The 21,667-nt window shown below is 38.2% G+C and overlaps 3 protein-coding genes across 3 annotated transcripts in view; 1 reads left to right on the top strand and 2 right to left on the bottom strand.

Annotated features, from left to right (window-relative positions):
- LOC131327303 (protein EFFECTOR OF TRANSCRIPTION 2-like) overlaps positions 1–2,606 on the top strand; it is a 38,128-nt gene extending 35,522 nt beyond the window's left edge. Inside the window, exon 4 of the mRNA XM_058360401.1 lies at positions 2,320–2,606. The gene's annotated coding sequence lies outside the window, so the exon portion shown is untranslated. The remainder of the gene's footprint in view (positions 1–2,319) is intronic.
- The window catches only part of LOC131327304 (putative F-box protein At5g66830), a 29,267-nt gene extending 25,524 nt beyond the window's left edge, over positions 1–3,743 (bottom strand). Inside the window, exon 1 of the mRNA XM_058360402.1 lies at positions 3,705–3,743. The gene's annotated coding sequence lies outside the window, so the exon portion shown is untranslated. The remainder of the gene's footprint in view (positions 1–3,704) is intronic.
- LOC131326894 (uncharacterized) lies at positions 1,556–20,556 on the bottom strand. Its single transcript, XM_058359800.1, has 4 exons — positions 19,513–20,556; positions 15,573–15,752; positions 15,227–15,425; positions 1,556–1,826 (listed from the first exon to the last, which is right to left on the bottom strand). The coding sequence occupies exons 2-4, from the start codon at positions 15,628–15,630 to the stop codon at positions 1,556–1,558; spliced, it is 528 nt and encodes a 175-aa protein (XP_058215783.1). The 5' UTR covers positions 15,631–15,752; positions 19,513–20,556.
- Positions 20,557–21,667: the final 1,111 nt, after the last annotated feature.

Genomic DNA, 21,667 nt, shown 5'->3' on the forward strand with positions numbered 1-21,667 from the left:
TCTTGGGGTTTGCAACTACTTGATCTTCCTTGGCTAATTAGGCTAATTGCACTTTTAATTGGTGATGCATTTGCAGCCACCAATGACAGAAAACTAATAAATTGTTCATCATTCTTTTGAAGTGGCAACAAATATGATATGTAGGAGTTAATTACTGGATAATCTCACCTACTTTGCTAATTATTGCATATATCTGTCCTCCAACCCTTGTCATTAAACATCTCCCAAACCCCTGCATGGATGGAGTCCCTCATGTATAACACACTGTCATTTTGCATCATAACCGGCCCCAAACAAGCCAATCAAATTGTCTTAACTGAGTCCTCTATCCAGTTCATCGCACAACTTTCACTCGTATGAATACCATCATGCCCGTGAAAAAGAATACCATCACCCCCTTAATTTTCAAAAGTCAAACATCCAACGGCGTCACAACATCCATCTCTGTTGATCTTGACATTTTGTGCTCCCCAAGTTGAAAAATCACAAAGTTAACCACGAGTTAATCAACCATACCACCATTGGTTACCTTTTTACTGTTCAGGTTGAGAGCACGTGGTACCCATAATTTCAAGATAATCTTGGCTGTTTGTAAGGAATCCTTTGTCGGTGAAGTAGGATTCCTTACAAACGGCCGAGATTGTCTTGAAACTATGGGTACCACATGCTTTTAACCGGATTGGTAAAAAGGTAACCAATGGTGGTTTGGTTGATTAATCCGTGGTTAACTTTGCGATTTTTCAAATTGGGGAGCACGAAATGTGAAGATCGACGGAGATGATGCTGTGGCGTCATTGGAATGTTTGACTTTTGAAAATTAAGGGTGGTGATAGTACTGGTACGAGTGAGTGAAAATTGCATGATGCACTAGATAGAGAACTCGGTTGAGACAATTTGATTGGCTGGTTTGGGGGCAGTTATGACGCAAAACGACAGCGCGTTATAAATGGGGTACTCCATACATCCAGGGTTGGGGAGATGTTTAATGACAAGGATTAGAGGATAGATATATCGAATAATTAGCAAAGTAGGTGAGATTATCCAAATAATTAACTCCTACGTATCATATTTGTTGCCGCTTCAAAAGAATGATAAGAATTTATTATTTTTTTGTCATTGGTGGCTAATTAGGCTATAAGTACAGAAGTATTTATAGAAGTTTGGCAACATGATAACAAAGTTTGGCGGGATCAAAGACAAGATATGATGTGATATCTTTCTTATGTTCATTTGATTGTTATGCCTATATCCGATAAACTCTTCGCTTTGCTCTGTTTTAAGTTTTAACACATTGTGATTGCTCTATGCATGCTAAGCTTCTCTGCAAGTGTGCATGATTAGAACTACTTGCCTCTTACATAAAAGAGTAATGTTAAAATACTCTAAGCTCGTATAAACTGATGATGAGCACCATAATTGTGTCTGTTAAACAAGTTGTTCATCGTAACTCAGTATATGATCCGCAGATTCTCCAGTGTTTCTTGGAAAAATTGGGTTACAAGCTGTCTGAAGGGATCCTAGTTGACAACTTGACATTACGTAAGTGACTTCCGGTTTAGTTTCCTGAAACCAAGCATTCTATTTTACCACCACCAAAAAGTAAGGATTGTCTTCCCGTAACTTTCTCAAAGCAACAAGTGGTGAGGAAGTGAACTTTCTTGACGGGAGTCCCCTCTGCAGCTGAAGAAAATTTAGCCCCGCAATTCGACAGAAACCAACTCTTTCCTCGGATCTCATCTTCGTCCAACGCTTCCCAAGCTGCTTTTGTAAAATTATACTTGTAAAAACTCCATGCTGTTTTTGTAAAACCATACATGCAAAAATGGCTGTACGGAATCAACTCAGTTGAAAAAACCCTTATGATCTCCTTGTTGCACTGTAGGAAGTACGTATCCCTGACTTCAGTTCCAAACTTATTAACTTCCACTCCCATGAAACCGTTAGTCATGGTGAAATCAATCATGTTGAAACGAAGTGCCTGTCCGTAGTTGTCAATAAGATACAAATAATGGTCTACAAAAAACATGTGCACGATATGTTGATAAATATATTGATAAACTTTCAAGAGAATGGTGAAAGTTTTCCAATCATTGTCACCCGGGTGGGCAATTGCGATATCTTTGCAAGTATCAACAAGGGCTACACAATTGGGAGTGTACCCTCAAGCATGGAAATTGCTGACAAGCGTGCTATGAAAGGTGGAGGCCTTCTTGGCATCTAGAGTTTCACTCAAGTAAAGGGGTTTAGCCAGAACACCCGAGGGACTTGCTCGCAACATTTACATGTCAATAAGACCACCCAACCATTTTTCGAATGTAGGACAAAGGTCTGAGCAAATTCTGGAAGATCAACAGTGAATTTGATTTTAGTCCATGGACTGAAAAACTCCCTCTCGCTTATACGATGATTCCTTAGTGATCATCAGCCATGGGAAATTACAAGAAGACATTGGTGGGATTTGTTCTTCTTTTGGGAAATTAAGGAAGGCGTTCAGCCAGTGCTTACAAACAGCAGACAAGTGCAGATTATCTATACATTGCAGACGTTTCATAATCATCCATATAAGTAGATTGGGAATACATGACCAAGTCTCTTCCATTATGTCAACTCCTAGATTTTCTCTGCGTCTACAATTGCAGCCATTTGGATCATAGCCGCGACAAAAAGTTAGTAATTGAAACTGCATAGAATTCGATATGAAGCTAATAAGAGAATTAGATGCTCAAATCGAGTTATACACATATTGGATTGAATTTCTTTATCCGGCTGAATCATGTATATCTATCTATTCTTTGTTAGTGTTCTGTTTTTCTCTATGTATTGATTTCGTGATCAAGCCTAGCCTTGAGATTTTCGAGGCCCTAGGCAGTGTTCAAAAATGGGACCTCTCATTTTTTTCTATACAAATTAGTTATTCGATAAAAGAATCAATATTACCTTGTGGTTTAGTGGCACTTCACTTTTACCAACTCTTCGTCATCGTTTGGTTGTGAGTTCGAGTCTGCTGGAATTTAGTTTTGTTCACCCTCCATTTAGAGTTGAGTTTTGTTCACCCTCCATTTAAGAGGGTGAACAACTGAACGTTACCCTCATTCCTATTAGTTGAAATGACGTAGATATCATCACAAAGTGATGTCATACCTGCCAAAAAGTGTATTGCAGGGGTGAGACCTACATCATTTCGATTGCATCATTTCAACCAATATGAGAAAGAGTAGTGTTAACCTTTTTTTAAGGATTGTGAACAAGATTGCACTAAGTTTGCTAGGATAAATTTTTTCGCACAAATTCAAAAATTATTTGCATTAAAATTAAGAGGCAAGGATTGAACCCGCGACCTTGCAATTACAAGACAACGGTTGTAATTTGAACCACAATACTACATTAGCCTGAATAATTGACCTACATAATATTTAACCTATTCCGTAACTTGGAGCCCTATTATTGGGCCAAAAATTGAAGGCCTTGGGCGGGTCGCCTGCTTAGGCAATGCCTAGGGCCGGCCCTGTGAATCGTGATGTATCATAGTAGTACACCATACATAAAAAAGAAGAAGAAGAGAGTCTAGATACAAATCTGTGTCTGGAGTTGTGTCTGTGATTCCTATCATTGCTCGACAAATAATGACACATTCCCAAAACTGTTAAACAAAGGGAGAGAAACAAACAGTGAAATAAAAATCAGAGTCTCATGTAATTGAAGACTAACCTGTATTGGATCTGGTTGCACCTAATAGTGACTCCCTATTACTCCATAGTTGCAATAGAGAGAGAGAGAGAGAGAGAGAGAGAGAGAGAGAGAGAGAGAGAGAGAGAGAGAGAGAGAGAGGGAGAGGGAGAGAGAGAGAGAGAGAGAGAGAGAGAGAGAGAGAGATGTTAACCCTAAAACGCAGCAGTCTTTCCCTTTTTAGGCGCTGAACTACCTCTACTAGGATTTTGTTTTGTGCCAATTCGGGACCCTTTAGGCTCTGTTTCGTTTGGGATTTTGGATTGGATATAATGAGTGTAAAAAAAAATAGAATAATAATTGAAAATAGGATTAATAATCGGAAAGAGATAGAAAAAATAATTAATTATTGGAGATATGGATAATAAATGGAGAGAGAAATAGGATAATGATTAGAATTCAGAATCCAAAATCTAAAACTTTTGACTGGAGAGGCCTTAGTAGCCAAAAAGTGTTTTGAACCGCACCGGTTAAAAAAAATTCTTTCACGGAAAAGAATAACTCTCTTTTTTGGAATTTTTTTTTAAAATTCGGACCGTTGATTTTTGAGATAGACGGTTGAGATACTCATTGCAACCTTGTAGTGACTTCACTACATGGTCCCCGGATCCAAGCCACTACACAATATACAGTCACAAGATTGTGTATGACCCACCCTCAAGTGAATAAAACCCGAACACTTTTATTAGTGTGTTGAGTCATGCCCTAGGTTATACACTTAAAACAATACTATTTTTTTTTTTTGGGAAGGATAAGCTGATACTGGTCTAGATTTTGGCTTTACGTTCTTACTTCTGGACACAGTTTTTACATTTTTTTAGTAGTTTGGAATGTTTTTGAAATATATTTTCATGCTCTCACTCCTATTTTTGTTCACGTTCATGCACGCGGGAGCCAGGGGGTCTAGTAGCTAGGGACGGCCGCCATGACAAGAATTCTAAAAAATGCAATTATTATGTATAAAAAATTATAATTATTCCCAGCTTATATAGACTCGCCACCGCTAGATTTTTTTCCTTACTTTTTGCTATATCCTGGTCCTAAATCCTCTATTTTCTTTTTCAAGAAAGGAGATTCAAAATACTATTCCTAAACTATTTGAATATTCAAATCCATTGGAAAAAATTGTTAGGCTTCTTGAATTTTTCAATATTTGAATCCCTTATTTTGTATTGAGCAATAGATGCATGGTATTTGCACTATATGAAAAAAATATAACAATTTATTGATTTGTGTAAATTAATATGGTAGGTAAACATGATCAAGAAAACAATTGATTGTTCTTTAAGAAAAGAAGTATCGAACAAAGTGCTAATCACATACATTGAGAATGACATATCTAAAAGTTTTGACACTGATTATATCATCAATGATTTTATAGGATATGAAAGAGCGTCAGTCACAATTCAAGATACATCGCTTTAGTAGATATATTAAATTAAAGTTAGTTTTTTTGTACTCCATGTGAAAATGACAAATAGCATTTATTATAGTTTTTATTATATTGTTTTAATTTTTCCTAGAGTCTATGACTTCATATTGCAATGCATTTTTTTATTTTTGTAGTATACATTTTGCCACTGCTAGAGTAAAATCTTGGCTCCGTCCCTGGCACGCCCATCATATGGCTTGCTCGAAACATCTGTAATTTTCCACAGATCACGCAAAACTCATTAGGGTCTAAAGTAGAAAATCCACAGTTAATATTTGTTAATGCATGACAATATTAAATTTCCCATTTGCTATGTTTTTTTGTGCATTTCTTTTCAAGTGTCGTATTAATCAGAGTGCAAATGTGAGACCCTCGACTGTAGCAAAAAACAACACAACAGAAACGAGATTACATTAAGGCTCTGTTTGTGTCGATGTAAAATATTTTATCAGAAAACAAATTTCAAATTTTTATTTTTCGGTATTTGGTTGGCATTTGATTTTTTTTCCAGAAATCAACATAATAGTGTAGAGAGAAGGGGGGCTTAACGATGAAGAGATCTAATAATATTGGAATTAAACATGGGTCAGGGCTAACAAACGAGAAATTGAGCAATGAGAATCACAGTAGAAGGCAGCGAGTTTAATTCGGAATATAACTTACAGAAGATTTAAGGATAAGTCATTTTCATCCAACGAATGGAAAATGTTTTACATGTAAAATATTTTCTTTATTTTTTACACAACCAAACAATGGAAAATCAGTAAAATATTTTACCGGAAAATATTTTACGCCGAAACAAACGGAGCCTAAAGCAAAAACATTTTCCCCAACTAATTAATTAGTGGATGATTTGCCCTTTTATTAAAAAACAGTGGTCAACAAAAACAAATACTACTAGCTAACCTTGGTCTTGAGCTCGGGAAGCATCCCAGTACATCCAGTGATTCGTTGTGGAGAACAAAAAATCCTCCAGCTCAAAGGAGGAGCAGCACAAACTCGTCATATCAAAATTACGTGAATCGATATCTTGGTAGGAGGAATAGAACGTCGCGATTTGTTTTTCATGAGCCAGCTGACGATGGATGGAATGGGGCCAGTAGAATTGCCGCTCCAAGTGAAGTCGAAACAGGATTGTTGAATGATGAAATACCTCGCATGGAGGTATTGGGGTGAAATGGGAGCCTTGGTGGCTTTTTTCTACCGGAATCATTGATATTATTAAGTAGGAGGAATAGGAGAAGGATGAAAGATTAACAGTGACAGGAGTGTTTCGTCAAGACAAAATCAAGTTTTTCACGCACAGAGCCACCCATTATTGTTGAATCAACAGGTCAATCTGCTCTGCAACTCCTTCCGCCGTCAACCAACGTGGATGGAATCGCTTCATTCAACAATGGAAAGCTCTGTGCGTGAAAAACTTGATTCCATTGTGGCTAAATTGAAAATCCATGATGATTCAACTCTTCTTGTCATTAATCTTCACACTTCTCTTAGTAATACACCATACATAAAATAAATAAAAAAAGAGTCTAGAAACACAACTGTGTCTGGAGTTGTGTCTATGATTCCTATCATTGCTCGACAAATAATGACACATTCCCAAAACTGTTAAACAAAGGGAGAGAAACAAACAGTGAAATAAAAATCAGAGTCTCATGTAATTGAAGACTAACCTGTATTGGATCTGGTTGCACCTAATAGTGACTCCCTATTACTCCATAGTTGCAATAGAGAGAGAGAGAGAGAGAGAGAGAGAGAGAGAGAGAGAGAGAGAGAGAGAGAGAGAGAGAGAGAGAGAGAGAGAGAGAGAGAGAGAGAGAGAGAGACGTTAACCCTAAAACGCAGCAGTCTTTCCGTTTTTAGGCGCTGAACTACCTCTACTAGGATTTTGTTTTGTGCCAATTCGGGACCCTTTAGGCTCTGTTTGGTTTGGGATTTTGGATTTGGATATAATGAGTGTAAAAAGAAATAGAATAATAATTGAAAATAGGAGTAATAATCGGAGAGAGATAGAAAAAATAATTAATTATTGGAGATATGGGTAATGAATGGAGAGAGAAATAGGATAATGATTATAATTCAGAATCCAAAATCTAAAACTTTTAACTAGTGAGGTCTTAGTAACCCAAAAGTGTTTTGAACCGCACAGGTTAAAAAAAATTCTTTCACGGAAAAGATTAACTCTCTTTTTTGGAATTTTTTTAAAAATTCGGACCGTTGATTTCTGAGACAGACGGTTGAGATACTCATTGCAAACTTGTAGTGACTTCACTACATGGTCCCCGGATCCAAGCCACGACACAATACACCATCACAAGATTGTGTATGACCCACCCTCAAGTGAATAAAACCCGAACACTATTATTAGTGTGTTGAGTCATGCCCTATGGAAAATGTTTTATATGTAAAATGTTTTCCTTATTTTTTACACAATCAAACAATGGAAAATTGGTAAAATATTTTACCGGAAAATATTTTACACCGAAACAAACGGAGCCTAAAGCAAAAACATTTTCCCCAATTAATTAATTAGTGGATGATTTACCCTTTTAATAAAAAACAGTGGTCAATAAAACCAAATACTATTACCTAACCTTAGTCTTGAGCTCAGGAAGCATCCCAGAACGGCCAATGAATCGTTGTGGAGAACAAAAAATCCTCCAGCTTAAAGGAGGAGGAGCACAAACTCGTCAGATCAAAATTACGTGAATCGATATCTTGGTAGGAGGAATAAAACGTCGCAATTTGTTTTTCATGAGCCAGCTGACGATGGATGGAATGGGGCCACTAGAATTGCCGCTCCAAGTGAAGTCGAAACAGGATTGTTGAATGATGAAATTGACCTCGCATGGCGGTATTGGGGTGAAACGGGAGCCTTGGTGGCTTTTTTCTACCGGAATCATTGATATTATTAAGTAGGAGGAATCGGAGAAGGATGAAAGATTAACGGTGACAGGAGTAGAATCATCGTGTATTACCTGTTTTGTCAAGACAAAATTAAGTTTTTCATGCACAGTGCCACCCATTATTGTTGAATCAACAGGGTCAATCTACTCTGCAGCTCCTTCTGCCATCAACCATCGTCGATGGAATCGCTTCATTCAACAATCGCTTCATTCAACTCTCCTTGTCATTAATCTTCACACTTCTCTTAGTCCTGACTAGGCAGAAAAGCCGCTGAGGCCCTCATTTCCCCCCAATACTTCCACGTGAGGACAATTTCTTCATTAAACAACCCTGCTTTGATTTCATTTGGAGCGGCAATTCCAGCGGCACGATTGTGTATTCATCGCCCCCGGATCATGCAGAACAACTGAAACGTTCTATTCCTCTTAGCAACGTTTTTATTAGTAGAATTTAAGATGGTTGACCATAGCAGCAAAAACTCGATCTACCACTACCAGGAGGATATCTCACAACCAGCAGTAAAACCTCCTTTTATAACTCCTTTGTAAATGTCAAAATTCACCTAGTCAGAAAGTTTTGCGCTCATCTTCAAAACTCCTCAAACGTCGCCATTGAATTCCAACAAACCTTTCTCCGTGTGGTGTTAGACCTTTTCTTTTCCATTTTTTTTTTCCTTTGAATTGGCAAATACATATGGTAGATCAGAACTTTTGCCCTCACTTTCCGGATGTTCGAGATCCATTCCCTCTCTGGTGCATCACTTCAACTTGGGAGACTCACTTAGGTACGTTTGGCCCTAAATAAACCCAAGGCTTTCTTAAATAAAACAGTGTAGTTTCTGTTAAAAATGTGAAGGCATATAAACGATAGCAACTTGTACTACCGTTAGATGACTTCTTGTTAACTTTGTAGTCATCTGATAATTTTATTTTTAAAGATAGAGAGAATATTCTTCTAATGAATCTAAACCTCTCTACCCTCGCTTTTTAGGCAAAACATATAAATGAGAGCAATCTCTATAATCATTAGAATACTTTGTGCTAACTTTGTAGCCATCGGATCATTTATTTTTTAGTGAAAGATACATAGAATATCTCTTTGTAAATATTGCATTTTACTCTTGGCCGCAAAAAAATACATTTGACCACAATGAATTATTACTCTTGGCCACAATGAATTACTCGTAGCCGCAATGAATTACTCGTTGCCGAATATTAATTTTGGCCGCATCGAATTGTAGTTGGACGCATCAAATTGCTTTAGGCTGCATTGAATTACTTTTGGCCGCATCGAATTGCACTTGGCCGTATTTAATTACTCTTGGCCGCATCGAATTGAACTTAGCCAGATCGAATTGCACTTGGCCGCATCAAATTACCCTTGGCTGCATTGAACTGCACTTGGCCGCATCGAATTGCAATTGGCCACATCGAATTGTTTTTGGTCACATTGAATTTGCACTTGTCTACATTTAATTACTCTTGGCCGCAATGAATTGCACTTGGCCAAATCAAATTACTCTTGGTCGCATCGAATTTCACTTGACCAGTATGAATTACTCTTGGCCGCATTGAATTGCTTTTGGCCATATCGAATTGCACTTGGCTGCATCGAATTCCTTTACGGTCTGGCAATTCTTTGCGGCCAAAAGTAATTCCTTGTGGCTAGAAGTAATGTTTTATAGCCAAAAGTAATTATTTGCGGCCAATAGTAATTCTTCATAGCCAGGAGTAATTCATCAAGGCCATGAGTAATTTATCATGGCCAAGCGTACTTTTTCATAGCAGGAGTAATTCTTCGCGGCCAGGAGTAATATTTTGCGGCCATGAGTAATTCTTCCGCCAAAAGTAATTCTTTACGACCAATAGTAATATTTCACATCAGATTCTTTTTCTTTTTAACTAATAGGCAAGAGAACAAAATTGTTGCTCAATACAACTTGAGTTGTTGGTTTAGATGATTTGGAGTTTCATGATCTAGCTGGGATTAAAGATTGTAAGTTTTTTCTTGGAGCCTTTTGGGTAGATATAGTTTCAAGCGCTACTCCTTACTTGATTATATGAAATCTTGGATCTATTTTGCTTTTCTATTTTTTTAGGTCAGTTAAAGAAACAAGTGCAATAGGAGTGTCACTTTTCATGAGTGAGTAGACATTCAAAGAATTGAATTTGAGTTGAAATCCCGTATGATTATACATTCTTAATATCTCAAATGCTATCCTTGAATGCAACTAACAGAATTAAACAAATTTGGTAACATTTGTTGTGTTAGACTATTTTATGAGCTTGATTAGATGGATCATGTATGAAGTTTATTCTTAAAATGAAAATTTTCGAGAAGTAGATTTTGTTGGGAGAAGATTTTTTTTTCTAATTCACGGTTATTTGTAATGCTCATCTCGCATGAGGTGGGACCATACGCATATCCGAGACTCAACTTATGTGAGATGGCGTTAAAAAAACCGTTGTATCCACACACAAAATTCGGAAAAGTGGAATTTGATACCTCGTTTAGACTATGTTTATAAAGCATTGTGCCGTACTAGTATCTACCAATCTCTTCTCAGCATGGTCTCGAAAGTGAATGATTTTGATCATCTTTACGTGCTCGAAAAAAGCTCGCATTTGGGCCCAATTGGGCCCAACTTTGGGCCCTTTCCTTATTTTGTTGTCCCTGTTGTTCCCCTTTATGTTTTATTGTATCTGTAACTCTATAACTTCATCCTTTTATCAATGCATTTCTATCATGTTTCAAAAAAAAAAGAAAAAGAAAGAGGGAAGATTGTAAAGGCACCAAACATGACTGTTTTCTCCGATTGGAAGGTCCTCTCTCTCTCTCTCTCTCTAGCTTTAGAAACCTGAGGATGTGAGCCTATAGATCTGGGTTTTTTTTTTTCTTTCTTGGTTTTAGTTACTTCAAGCATTTCCATGGTTGTATCTCTGCTCAGGGCCGACTTTGGGCACATACCGCATCAGGCGGCAGATTTTATCTAATTTCTGGGGTCCAAATCTTTTATGCTCATACGCAAACATGTCGAATGAATTAGCTATGTTATTCATTGAAACAATAATACGGTGGATAAACTTGATTATTAGAGATTAATTACTATTTTTTTCTGCTAAAAATGAGAGAAGTGATATCTTGGTGATGCTTTTTGAATTAATGAGGTAACTGTAGTGGTCAAAATATTCTGGTTCAACCACAGTCGCTACGTTCTGCGGAAGGCCATGATGCTACCCTTTGCGGTTCGACCCGAAGATAGGCCACGAGGCTTGGCTCGGCCCGTAGTTAGGCCACGAGGCCCCGCCATGTCTCCTGTGATAACTCATCCGCAAGGCTCGGCCCGGCCCGGAGCTAGGCAACTAGGCTTGGCCATGTATTCCATGACAGCTCCTTCGAGGCTCAGCTCGGCCTGGAGCTAGGCAACTAGGCTCTGCTATATCTTCCATGGCTCGGCCCAGAGCTAGGCAACTAGGCTCGGTCATGTCTTCCATGACAGCTCCCTCAAGACTCGGCTTGGCCCGGAGCTAGGCAACTAAGCTCGGCCATGTCTTCCATGACAGCTCCCTTGAGGCTTGGCCCGGCCCGGAGCTAAGCAACTAGGCTCGGCCATGTCTCCCATGACAGCTCTCTCGAGGCGAGGCGAGGCGAGGAGAGGCCCAGGGCTAGGCAACTAGGCTCAGCCATGTCTCCCACGACAGCTCACACTAACCACCTTATCCGCTACGTCACAGGTGATGTCAGCCAACGTGTGTCAGACGCATAGACGAACTTGCAGAGCAAGCCAAGGACCCTCTATAAATACTGAAGGATAACAACCCTAAGAGGTAGACACTTCTACACCCTAAAACCCTAGTCTTCTTCTTTACTCTATGCACATCCTCATCCTCCCGCCAGAGAGCCTTGCCGGGCAACCCCGGCCAGGTCTTAGTCGTGCGTTCACTGTGCAAGTTAGGGCGAGAAACCTAGGCAACCCTTGAACCAACGGAGGAGGAAGACAGACCAAGGATCAGCGGGCCACCAGTAACTATGTAATATTTTCTCTTTCTAGTTGATATGCGTCGCTTTGGCCCCCCAAAATGTAGGGTCAGCCCTGCTTCTGTTCAATTTCCCCAACAAAAAGTTTGATTAGGAGGCCCACTTTCAAAGTACTCCGAAAAATCCTGCCTTTTGTTTTTGGTTTGTTAATAAGGTGTAAATTTGCTGAGATGTTTCCTGTGAGTTAGTTAGCATACAAGTTCAGAAAAAAGTGTACCACAAAAATGAAGTTTCTTCTTGTTCCTTTTATATATATATATTTTTGAATTAAGGAAATTTAAGTAAGCATTCCATTTGTGCTAGTTTCGGTGGATTCAAGAGAGATCTGGGTCATTCTTCCTGCTTTACGTTCTAGCATTTTTTAGAAATGATCTATTTGTCTTCATAAGTTTGCAAGCCCATAATCCTATGGAGACTGCTGGTCTCTTTGATTGATGAAAATGAAAATGACAACACACACATGCACACACACATTGTATGTGAAAATAACAGAGAAGTTTTTAAGGTTGGTTTTATGGGTAGTGTTTATGCGTAATGTTGAGAAATCAACCAAATCGCAACATGCACACGAAGCGCGAAGAATAATCAAGAAAAGAAGGCAGATTAAAAAGAAAAAACTTTTCGCATGGTTTTCCAATGATAAAACCGAATATAACTTCCGATGGCATGAAGAAATAGTGTGCAGATTACATCAGCTGTGTAAAGCATGATACTCATGTCTTAGGATTTATATCACCAATTATTGAACCCTGATATAGTCAGCGAAATGCAATTGAAAGCTGAATCAAGCTTCCCAAACCCATCCGTCATAACCAAAATGTAGGAAATTTCAGGTGGGACTTTTTTTTTGTCAAACAGGGTAACAAAAAAAAAAAACTTATCTGTAGCTTTGAGGTAGTATGAATTCCAAGACACACGTACTTCTTCTCGTACAAAGTCCTTCACGCAGTACATGATATGTATTTGTTTTTGTTTAGATTCTTGTTGGGCCTTCTGATTGGGAAGACCACTCCCTGGGGAAGGAAGGAGCAGAGAGATACAGGGTTCAAGCCGTGAGACTAGCAAGCTGTACCGCTCTCCAGTTCAAGCCGTGAGACTAGCAAGCTTGACCCAAACTATATAATTCCGGTTTACCTTGGACAGGCTGAAAATGTAAGAACTAGACTGCAGCGTTGTGGCCGTGGAGGCGCTCATTTGGAGAATGGAAAGCCAACTAGTGAGCTTAATTATTCTACTCAACAAGGGCTTGGATTGTTTACGGATATATTTGCAAGACGCTACTCCGTTGTACATAGACGGGCCCCTGTAAGTACATTTTCCTCTTGGGGTTTGCAACTACTTGATCTTCCTTGGCTAATTAGGCTAATTGCACTTTTAATCGGTGATGCATTTGCAGCCACCAATGATAGAAAACTAATAAATTGTTCATCATTCTTTTGAAGTGGCAACAAATATGATATGTAGGAGTTAATTATTGGATAATCTCACCTACTTTGCTAATTATTGCATATATCTATCCTCTAACCCTTGTAATTAAACATCTCCCAAACCCCTGCATGGATGGAGTCCCTCATGTATAACACACTGTCGTTTTGCATCATAACCGGCCCCAAACAAACCAATCAACTTGTCTTAACTGAGTCCTCTATCTAGTTCATTGCGCAACTTTCACTCGTATGAATACCATCATCCCTGTGAAAAAAGAATACCATCACCCCCATAATTTTCAAAAGTCAAACGTCCAACGACGTCACAACATCCATCTCCGTTGATCTTGACATTTCGTGCTCCCCAAGTTGAAAAATCACAAAATTAACCACGAGTTAATCAACCAAACCACCATTGGTTACCTTTTTACTATTCCGGTTGAGAGCATGTGGTACCCATAATTTCAAGATAATCTTGGCTGTTTGTAAGGAATCCTTTGTCGGTGAAGTAGGATTCCTTCCAAACGGCCGAGATTGTCTTGAAACTATGGGTACCACATGCTTTTAACCAGATCGGTAAAAAGGTAACCAATGGTGGTTTGGTTGATTAATCCGTGGTTAACTTTGCGATTTTTCAACTTGGGGAGCACGAAATGTGAAGATCGACGGAGATGATGCTGTGACGTCATTGGAATGTTTGACTTTTGAAAATTAAGGGTGGTGATGGTACTGGTACGAGTGAGTGAAAATTGCATGATGCACTAGATAGAGAACTCGGTTAAGACAATTTGATTGGCTGGTTTAGGGGCAGTTATGACGCGAAACGACAGCGCGTTGTAAATGGGGTACTCCATCCATCCAGGGTTTGGGAGATGTTTAATGACAAGGAGTAGAGGATAGATATATGCAATAATTAGCAAAGTAGGCGAGATTATCCAAATAATTAACTCCTACGTAGCATATTTGTTGCCGCTTCAAAAGAACGATAAGAATTTATTAGTTTTTTGTCATTGGTGGCTAATTAGGCTATAAGTACAGAAGTATTTATAGAAGTTTGGCAACATGATAACAGAGTTTGGCGGGATCAAAGACAAGATATGATGTGATATCTTTCTTATGTTCATTTGACTGTTATGCCTATACCCGATAAACTATTCGCTTTGCTCTGTTTTAACACATTGTGATTGCTCTATGCATGCTAAGCTTCTCTGCAAGTGTGTATGATTAGAACTACTTGCCTCTTACATAAAAGAGTAATGTTAAAATACTCTAAGTTCGTTTAAACTGATGATGAGCACCATAATTGTGTCTGTTAAACAAGTTGTTCATCGTAACTCAGTATATGATCCGCAGATTCTCCAGTGTTTCTTGAAAAAATTGGGTTACAAGCTGTCTGAAGGGATCCTAGTTGACATTACGTAAGTGACTTCCGGTTTAGTTTCCTGAAACCAAGCATTCTATTTTACCACCACCAAAAAGTAAGGATTGTCTTCCCGTAACTTTCTCAAAGCAACAAGTGGTAAGGAAGTGAACTTTCTTGACGGGAGTCCCCTCTGCAGCTGAAGAAAATTTAGCCCCGCAATTCGACAGAAACCAACTCTTTCCTCGGATCTCATCTTCGTCCAACGCTTCCCAAGCTGCTTTCGTAAAATTATACTTGTAAAAACTCCATGCTGTTTTTGTAAAACCATACATGCAAAAATGGCTGTACGGAATCAACTCAGTTGAAGAAACCCTTATGACCTCCTTGTTGCACTGTAGGAAGTACGTATCCCTGTCTTCAGTTCCAAACTTATTAACTTCCACTCCCATGAAACCGTTAGTCATGGTGAAATCAATCGTGTTGAAACGAAGTGCCTGTCCGTAGTTGTCAATAAGATACAAATAATGGTCTACAAAAAACATGTGCACGATATGTTGATAAATATATTGATAAACTTTGAAGGGAATGGTGAAAGTTTTCCAATCATCGTCACCCGGGGGGGGCAATTGCGATATCTTTGCAAGTATCAACAAGGGCTACACAATTGGGAGTGTACCCTCAAGCATGGAAATTGCTGACAAGCGTGCTATGAAAGGTGGAGGCCTTCTTGGCATCTAGAGTTTCACTCAAGTAAAGGGGTTTAGCAAGAACACTCGAGGGACTTGCTCGCAACATTTACATGTCAATAAGACCACCCAACCATTTTTCGAATGTAGGACAAAGGTCTGAGCAAATTCTGGAAGATCAACAGTGAATTTGATTTTAGTCCATGGACTGAAAAACTCCCTCTCGCTTATACGATGATCCTTAGTGATCATCAGCCATGGGAAATTACAAGAAGACATTGGTGGGATTTGTTCTTCTTTTGGGAAATTAAGGAAGGCGTTCAGCCAGTGCTTACAAACAGCAGATAAGTGCAGATTATCTATACATTGCAGACGTTTCATAATCATCCATATAAGAAGATTGGGAATACATGACCAAGTTTCTTCCATTATGTCAACTCCTAGATTTTCTCTGCGTCTACAATTGCAGCCATTTGGATCATAGCCGCGACAAAAAGTTAGTAATTGAAACAGCATAGAATTCGATATGAAGCTAATAAGAGAATTAGATGCTCAAATCGAGTTATACACATATAGGATTGAATTTCTTTATCCGGCTGAATCATGTATATCTATCTATTCTTTGTTAGTGTTCTGTTTTTCTCTATGTATTGATTTCGTGATCAAGCCTAGCCTTGAGATTTTCGAGGCCTAGGCAGTGTTCAAAAATGGGACCTCTCATTTTTTTCTATACAAATTAGTTATTCGATAAAAGAATCAATATTACCTTGTGGTTTAGTGGCACTTCACTTTTACCAACTCTTCGTCATCGTTTGGTTGTGAGTTCGAGTCTGCTGGAATTTAGTTTTGTTCGCCCTCCATTTAGAGTTGAGTTTTGTTCACCCTCCATTTAAGAGGGTGAACAACTGAACATTACCCTCATTTCTATTAGTTGAAATGACGTAGATGTCATCACAAAGTGATGTCATACTTGCCAAAAAGTGAATTGCAGGGGTGAGACCTACATCATTTCGATTGCATCATTTCAACCAATATGAGAAAGAGTAGTGTTAACCTTTTTTTAAGGATTGTGAACAAGATTGCACTCAGTTTGCTAGGATAAATTTTTTCGCACAAATTCAAAAATTATTTGCATTAAAACTAAGATGCAAGGATTGAACCCGCGACCTTGCAATTACAAGACAACGGTTGTAATTTGAACCACAATACTACATTAGCCTGAATAATTGACCTACATAATATTTAACCTGTTCCGTAATTTGGAGCCCTATTATTGGGCCAAAAACTGAAGGCCTTGGGCGGGTCGCCTGGTTAGGCAATGCCTAGGGCCTGCCCTGTGAATCGTGATGTATCATAGTAATACACCATACATAAAAAAAAAAAAAAGAGTCTAGAAACACATATGTGTCTGGAGTTGTCTGTGATTCCTATCATTGCTCGACAAATAATGACACATTCCCAAAACCTTGAAACAAAGGGAGAGAACAAACAGTGAAATAAAAATCAGAGTCTCATGTAATTGAAGACTAACCTGTATTGGATCTGGTTGCACCTAATAGTGACTCCCTATTACTCCATAGTTGCAATAGAGGGAGAGAGAGAGAGAGAGAGAGAGAGAGAGAGAGAGAGAGAGAGAGAGAGAGAGAGAGAGAGAGAGAGAGAGAGAGAGAGAGAGAGAGAGAGACGTTAACCCTAAAACGCAGCAGTCTTTCCGTTTTTAAGTGCTGAACTACCGCTGCTAGGATTTTGTTTTGTGCCAATTCGGGACCTTTAGGCTCTGTTTGGTTTGGGATTTTGGATTTGGATATAATGAGTGTAAAAAGAAATAGAATAATAATTGAAAATAGGATTAATAATCGGAAAGAGATAGAAAAAATAATTAATTATTGAAGATATGAATAATAAATGGAGAGAGAAATAGGATAATGATTAGAATTCAGAATCCAAAATCTAAAACTTTTGACTGGAGAGGTCTAAGTAACCAAAAAGTGTTTTGAACCGCACCGGTTAAAAAAAATTCTTTCACGGAAAAGAATAACTTTTTTTTTTTGGAATTTTTTTTAAAATTCGGACCGTTAAATTTTGAGATAGACGGTTGAGATACTCATTGCAACCTTGTAGTGACTTCACTACATGGTCCCCGGATCCAAGCCATGACACAATATACCGTCACAAGATTGTGTATGACCCACCCTCAAGTGAATAAAACCCGAACACTTTTATTAGTGTGTCGAGTCATGCCCTAGGTTATACACTTAAAACAATACTATTTTTTTTTTTTGGGAAGGGTAAGCTGATACCGGTCTAGATTTTGGCTTTACGTTCTTACTTCTGGACACAGTTTTTACATTTTTTTAGTAGTTTGGAATGTTTTTGAAATATATTTTCATGCTCTCACTCCAATTTTTGTTCACGTTCATGCACGCAGGAGCCAGGGGTCTAGTAGGGACGTCCGCCACGACAAGAATTCTAAAAAATGCAATTATTATGTATAAAAAATTATAATTATTCCCAGCTTATATAGACTCGCCACCGCTAGATTTTTTTCCTTATTTTTTTGATATATCCTGGTCCTAAATCCTCTATTTTCTTTTTCAAGAAAGGAGATTCAAAATACTATTCCTAAACTATTTGAATATTCAAATCCATTGGAAAAAATGTTAGTTTTCTTGAATTTTTCAATATTTGAATCCCTTATTGAGTTTGTATTGAGCAATAGATGCATGGTATTTGCATATTGAGTTTGTGTTGAGCAATAGATGCATGGTATTTGCACTATATGAAAAAAAATATAACAATTTATTGATTTGTGTAAACTAATATGGTAGGTAACCATGATCAAGAAAACAATTGATTGTTCTTTAAGAAAAGAAGTACTATTGAACAAAGTGCAGATGACATACATTGAGAAGGACATATCTAAAAGTTTTAACACCGATTATATCATCATTGCTTTTATATGATATGAAAGAGCGTCAGACACAATTCAAGATACATCGCTTTAGTAGATATATTAAATTAAAGTTAGTTTTTTCGTACTCCATGTGAAAATGACAAATAATATTTACTATAGTTTTTATTATATTGTTTTAATTTTTTCTAGAGTCGATGACTTCATATTGCAATGCATTTTTTTTATTTTTATAGTATACATTTCGCCACTGCTAGAGTAAAATATTGGCTCTGTCCCTAGCACGCCCATCATATGGCTTTCTCGAAATGTCTGTAATTTTCCACAGATCACGCAAAACTCATTAGGGTCTAAAGTAGAAAATCCACAGTTAATATTTGTTAATGCATGACAATATTAAATTTCCCATTTGCTATGCTTTTTTGTGCATTTCTTTTCAAGTGCCGTATTAATCAGAGTGCAAATGTGAGACCCACGACTGTAGCAAAAAACAACACAACAGAAACGAGATTACATTAAGGCTCTATTTGCCTCGATGTAAAATATTTTTTCAGAAAACAAACTTCAAACTTTTATTTTCCGGTATTTGGTTGGTATTTGATTTTTCTTTTTTCTAGAAATCAACATAATAGTGTAGAGAGAAGGGGGGCTCAACGATGAAGAGATCTAATAATATTGGAATTAAACGTGGGTCAGGACTGACAATCAAGAAACTAAGCAATGAGAATCATAGTAGAAGGCAACGAGTTTAATTCGGAAAATAACTTACGGAAGATTTAAAGGTAAGTCATTTTCATCCAACTAATGGAAAATAGAAAATGTTTTATATGTAAAATGTTTTCCTTATTTTTTACACAACCAAACAATGGAAAATTGGTAAAATATTTTACCGGAAAATATTTTACGCTGAAACAAATGGAGCCTAAAGCAAAAACATTTTCCCCAACTAATTAATTAGTGGATGATTTACCCTTTTAATAAAAAACAGTGGTCAATAAAACCAAATACTACTAGCTAACCTTAGTCTTGAGCTCAGGAAGCATCCCAGAACGGCCAATGAATCGTTGTGGAGAACAAAAAATCCTCCAGCTTAAAGAGGAGGAGCACAAACTCGTCAGATCAAAATTACGTGAATTGATATCTTGGTAGGAGGAATAAAACGTCGCGATTTGTTTTTCATGAGCCAGCTGACGATGGATGGAATGGGGCCACTAGAATTGCCGCTCCAAGTGAAGTCGAAACAGGATTGTTGAATGATGAAATTGACCTCGCATGGCGGTATTGGGGTGAAACGGGAGCCTTGGTGGCTTTTTTCTACCAGAATCATTGATATTATTAAGTTGGAGGAATAGGCGAAGGGTGAAAGATTAACAGTGACAGGAGTGGAATCATCATGTATTACCTGTTTCGTCGAGACAAAATCAAGTTTTTCACGCACAGAGCCACCCATTATTGTTGAATCAACAGGGTCAATCTGCTCTGCAACTCTTTCCGCCGTCAACCATCGTGGATGGAATTGCTTCATTCAACAATGGAAAGCTCTGTGCGTGAAAAACTTGATTCCATTGTGGCTAAATTGGAAATCCATGATGATTCAACTCTTCTTGTCATTAATCTTCACACTTCTCTTAGTCCTGACCAGGCAGAAAAGCCGCTGAGGCCCTCATTTCCCCCCAATACTTCCACGCGAGGACAATTTCTTCATTAAACAACCCTGCTTTGATTTCATATGGAGCGGCAATTCCAGCGGCACGATTGTGTATTCATCGCCCCCGGATCATGTAGAACAACTGAAACGTTCTATTCCTCTTAGCAACGTATTTATTAGTAGAATTTAAGATGGTTGACCATAGCAGCAAAAACTCTATCTACCACTACCAGGAGGATATCTCACAACCAGCAGTAAAACCTCCTTTTATAACTCCTTTGTAAATGTCAAAATTCACCTAGTCAGAAAGTTTTGCGCTCATCTTCCGGATCCCTTCAAAACTCCTCAAACGTCGCCCTTGAATTCCAACAAACTTTTCTCTGTGTGGTGTTTGACCTTTTCTTTTCCATTTTTTTTCCCCTTTGAATTGGCAAATACATATGGTAGATCAGAAATTTTGCCCTCATTTTCCGGATGGTCGAGACCCCATTCCCTCTCTGGTGTCACTTCGACTTGGGAGACTCACTTAGGTACGTTTGACCCTAAATAAACCCAAGGCTTTCCTAAATAAAACAGTGCAATTTCTGTTAAAAATGTGGAGGCATATAAACGATAGCAACTTGTACTACCGTTAGATGACTTCCTGTTAACTTTGTAGCCATCTGATCGATAATTTTATTTTTAAAGATAGAGAGAATATCCTTCTAATGAATCTAAACCTCTCTACCCTCGCTTCTTAGGCAAAACATATAAATGAGAGCAATCTCTATAACCATTAGAATACTTCGTGCTAACTTTGTAGCCATCGGATCATTTATTTTTTAGTAAAAGATACATAGAATATCTCTTTGTAAATATTGCATTTTGCTCTTGGCCGCAAAAAAATACATTTGACCACAATGAATTGCTCTTGGCCACAATGAATTGCTCTTGGCCGAATATTAATTTTGGCTGCATCGAATTGCACTTGGCCGAAACTAATTACTCTATCTCGCATCGAATTGCACTTGGCCGCATCATATAGCTCTGGGCCGCATCGAATTACTTTTGGCCGCATCGAATTGCACTTGGCCGCATCGAATTGAACTTAGCCAGATTGAATTGCACTTGGCCAAATCGAATTACCCTTGGCCGCATTGAATAGCACTTGGCTGTATCGAATTGCAATTGGCCACATCGAATTACTCTTGGCCGCATTAAATTGCATTTGTTTGCATTTAATTACTCTTGGCCGCATTAAATTGCACTTGGCCACATCAAATTACTCTTGGTCGCATCAAATTGCACTTGGCCTGTATGAATTACTCTTGGCCGCACCGAATTGCTTTTGGCGGCATCAAATTGCACTTGGCTGCATCAAATTACTTTACGGTCTGGCAATTCTTTGCGACCAAAAGTAATTCCTTGTTGCCAGAAGTAATGTTTTACAGCCAAAAGTAATTATTTGCAGCCAATAGTAATTTTTCATAGCCAGGAGTAATTCATCGCGACCAGGAGTAATTCATCGTGGCTAAGCGTAATTTTTC

This window comes from Rhododendron vialii, chromosome 5a (assembly GCF_030253575.1).
Source record: "Rhododendron vialii isolate Sample 1 chromosome 5a, ASM3025357v1".
Lineage (NCBI taxonomy): Eukaryota > Viridiplantae > Streptophyta > Magnoliopsida > Ericales > Ericaceae > Rhododendron > Rhododendron vialii.

What these genes read in the sequence shown, in the direction of transcription:
- LOC131326894 (XM_058359800.1), bottom strand. Translation starts at nt 15,630, where the DNA reads ATGCCAAGAAGGCCTCCACCTTTCATAGCACGCTTGTCAGCAATTTCC. An exon ending in AGCAATTTCCATGCTTGAGG is followed by an intron (nt 15,426 to 15,572) that starts GTACACTCCCAA and finishes TGTTTTTTGTAG; the next exon opens with ACCATTATTTGTATCTTATT. An exon ending in CCGTACAGCCATTTTTGCAT is followed by an intron (nt 1,827 to 15,226) that starts GTATGGTTTTAC and finishes GATTCCGTACAG; the next exon opens with CCATTTTTGCATGTATGGTT.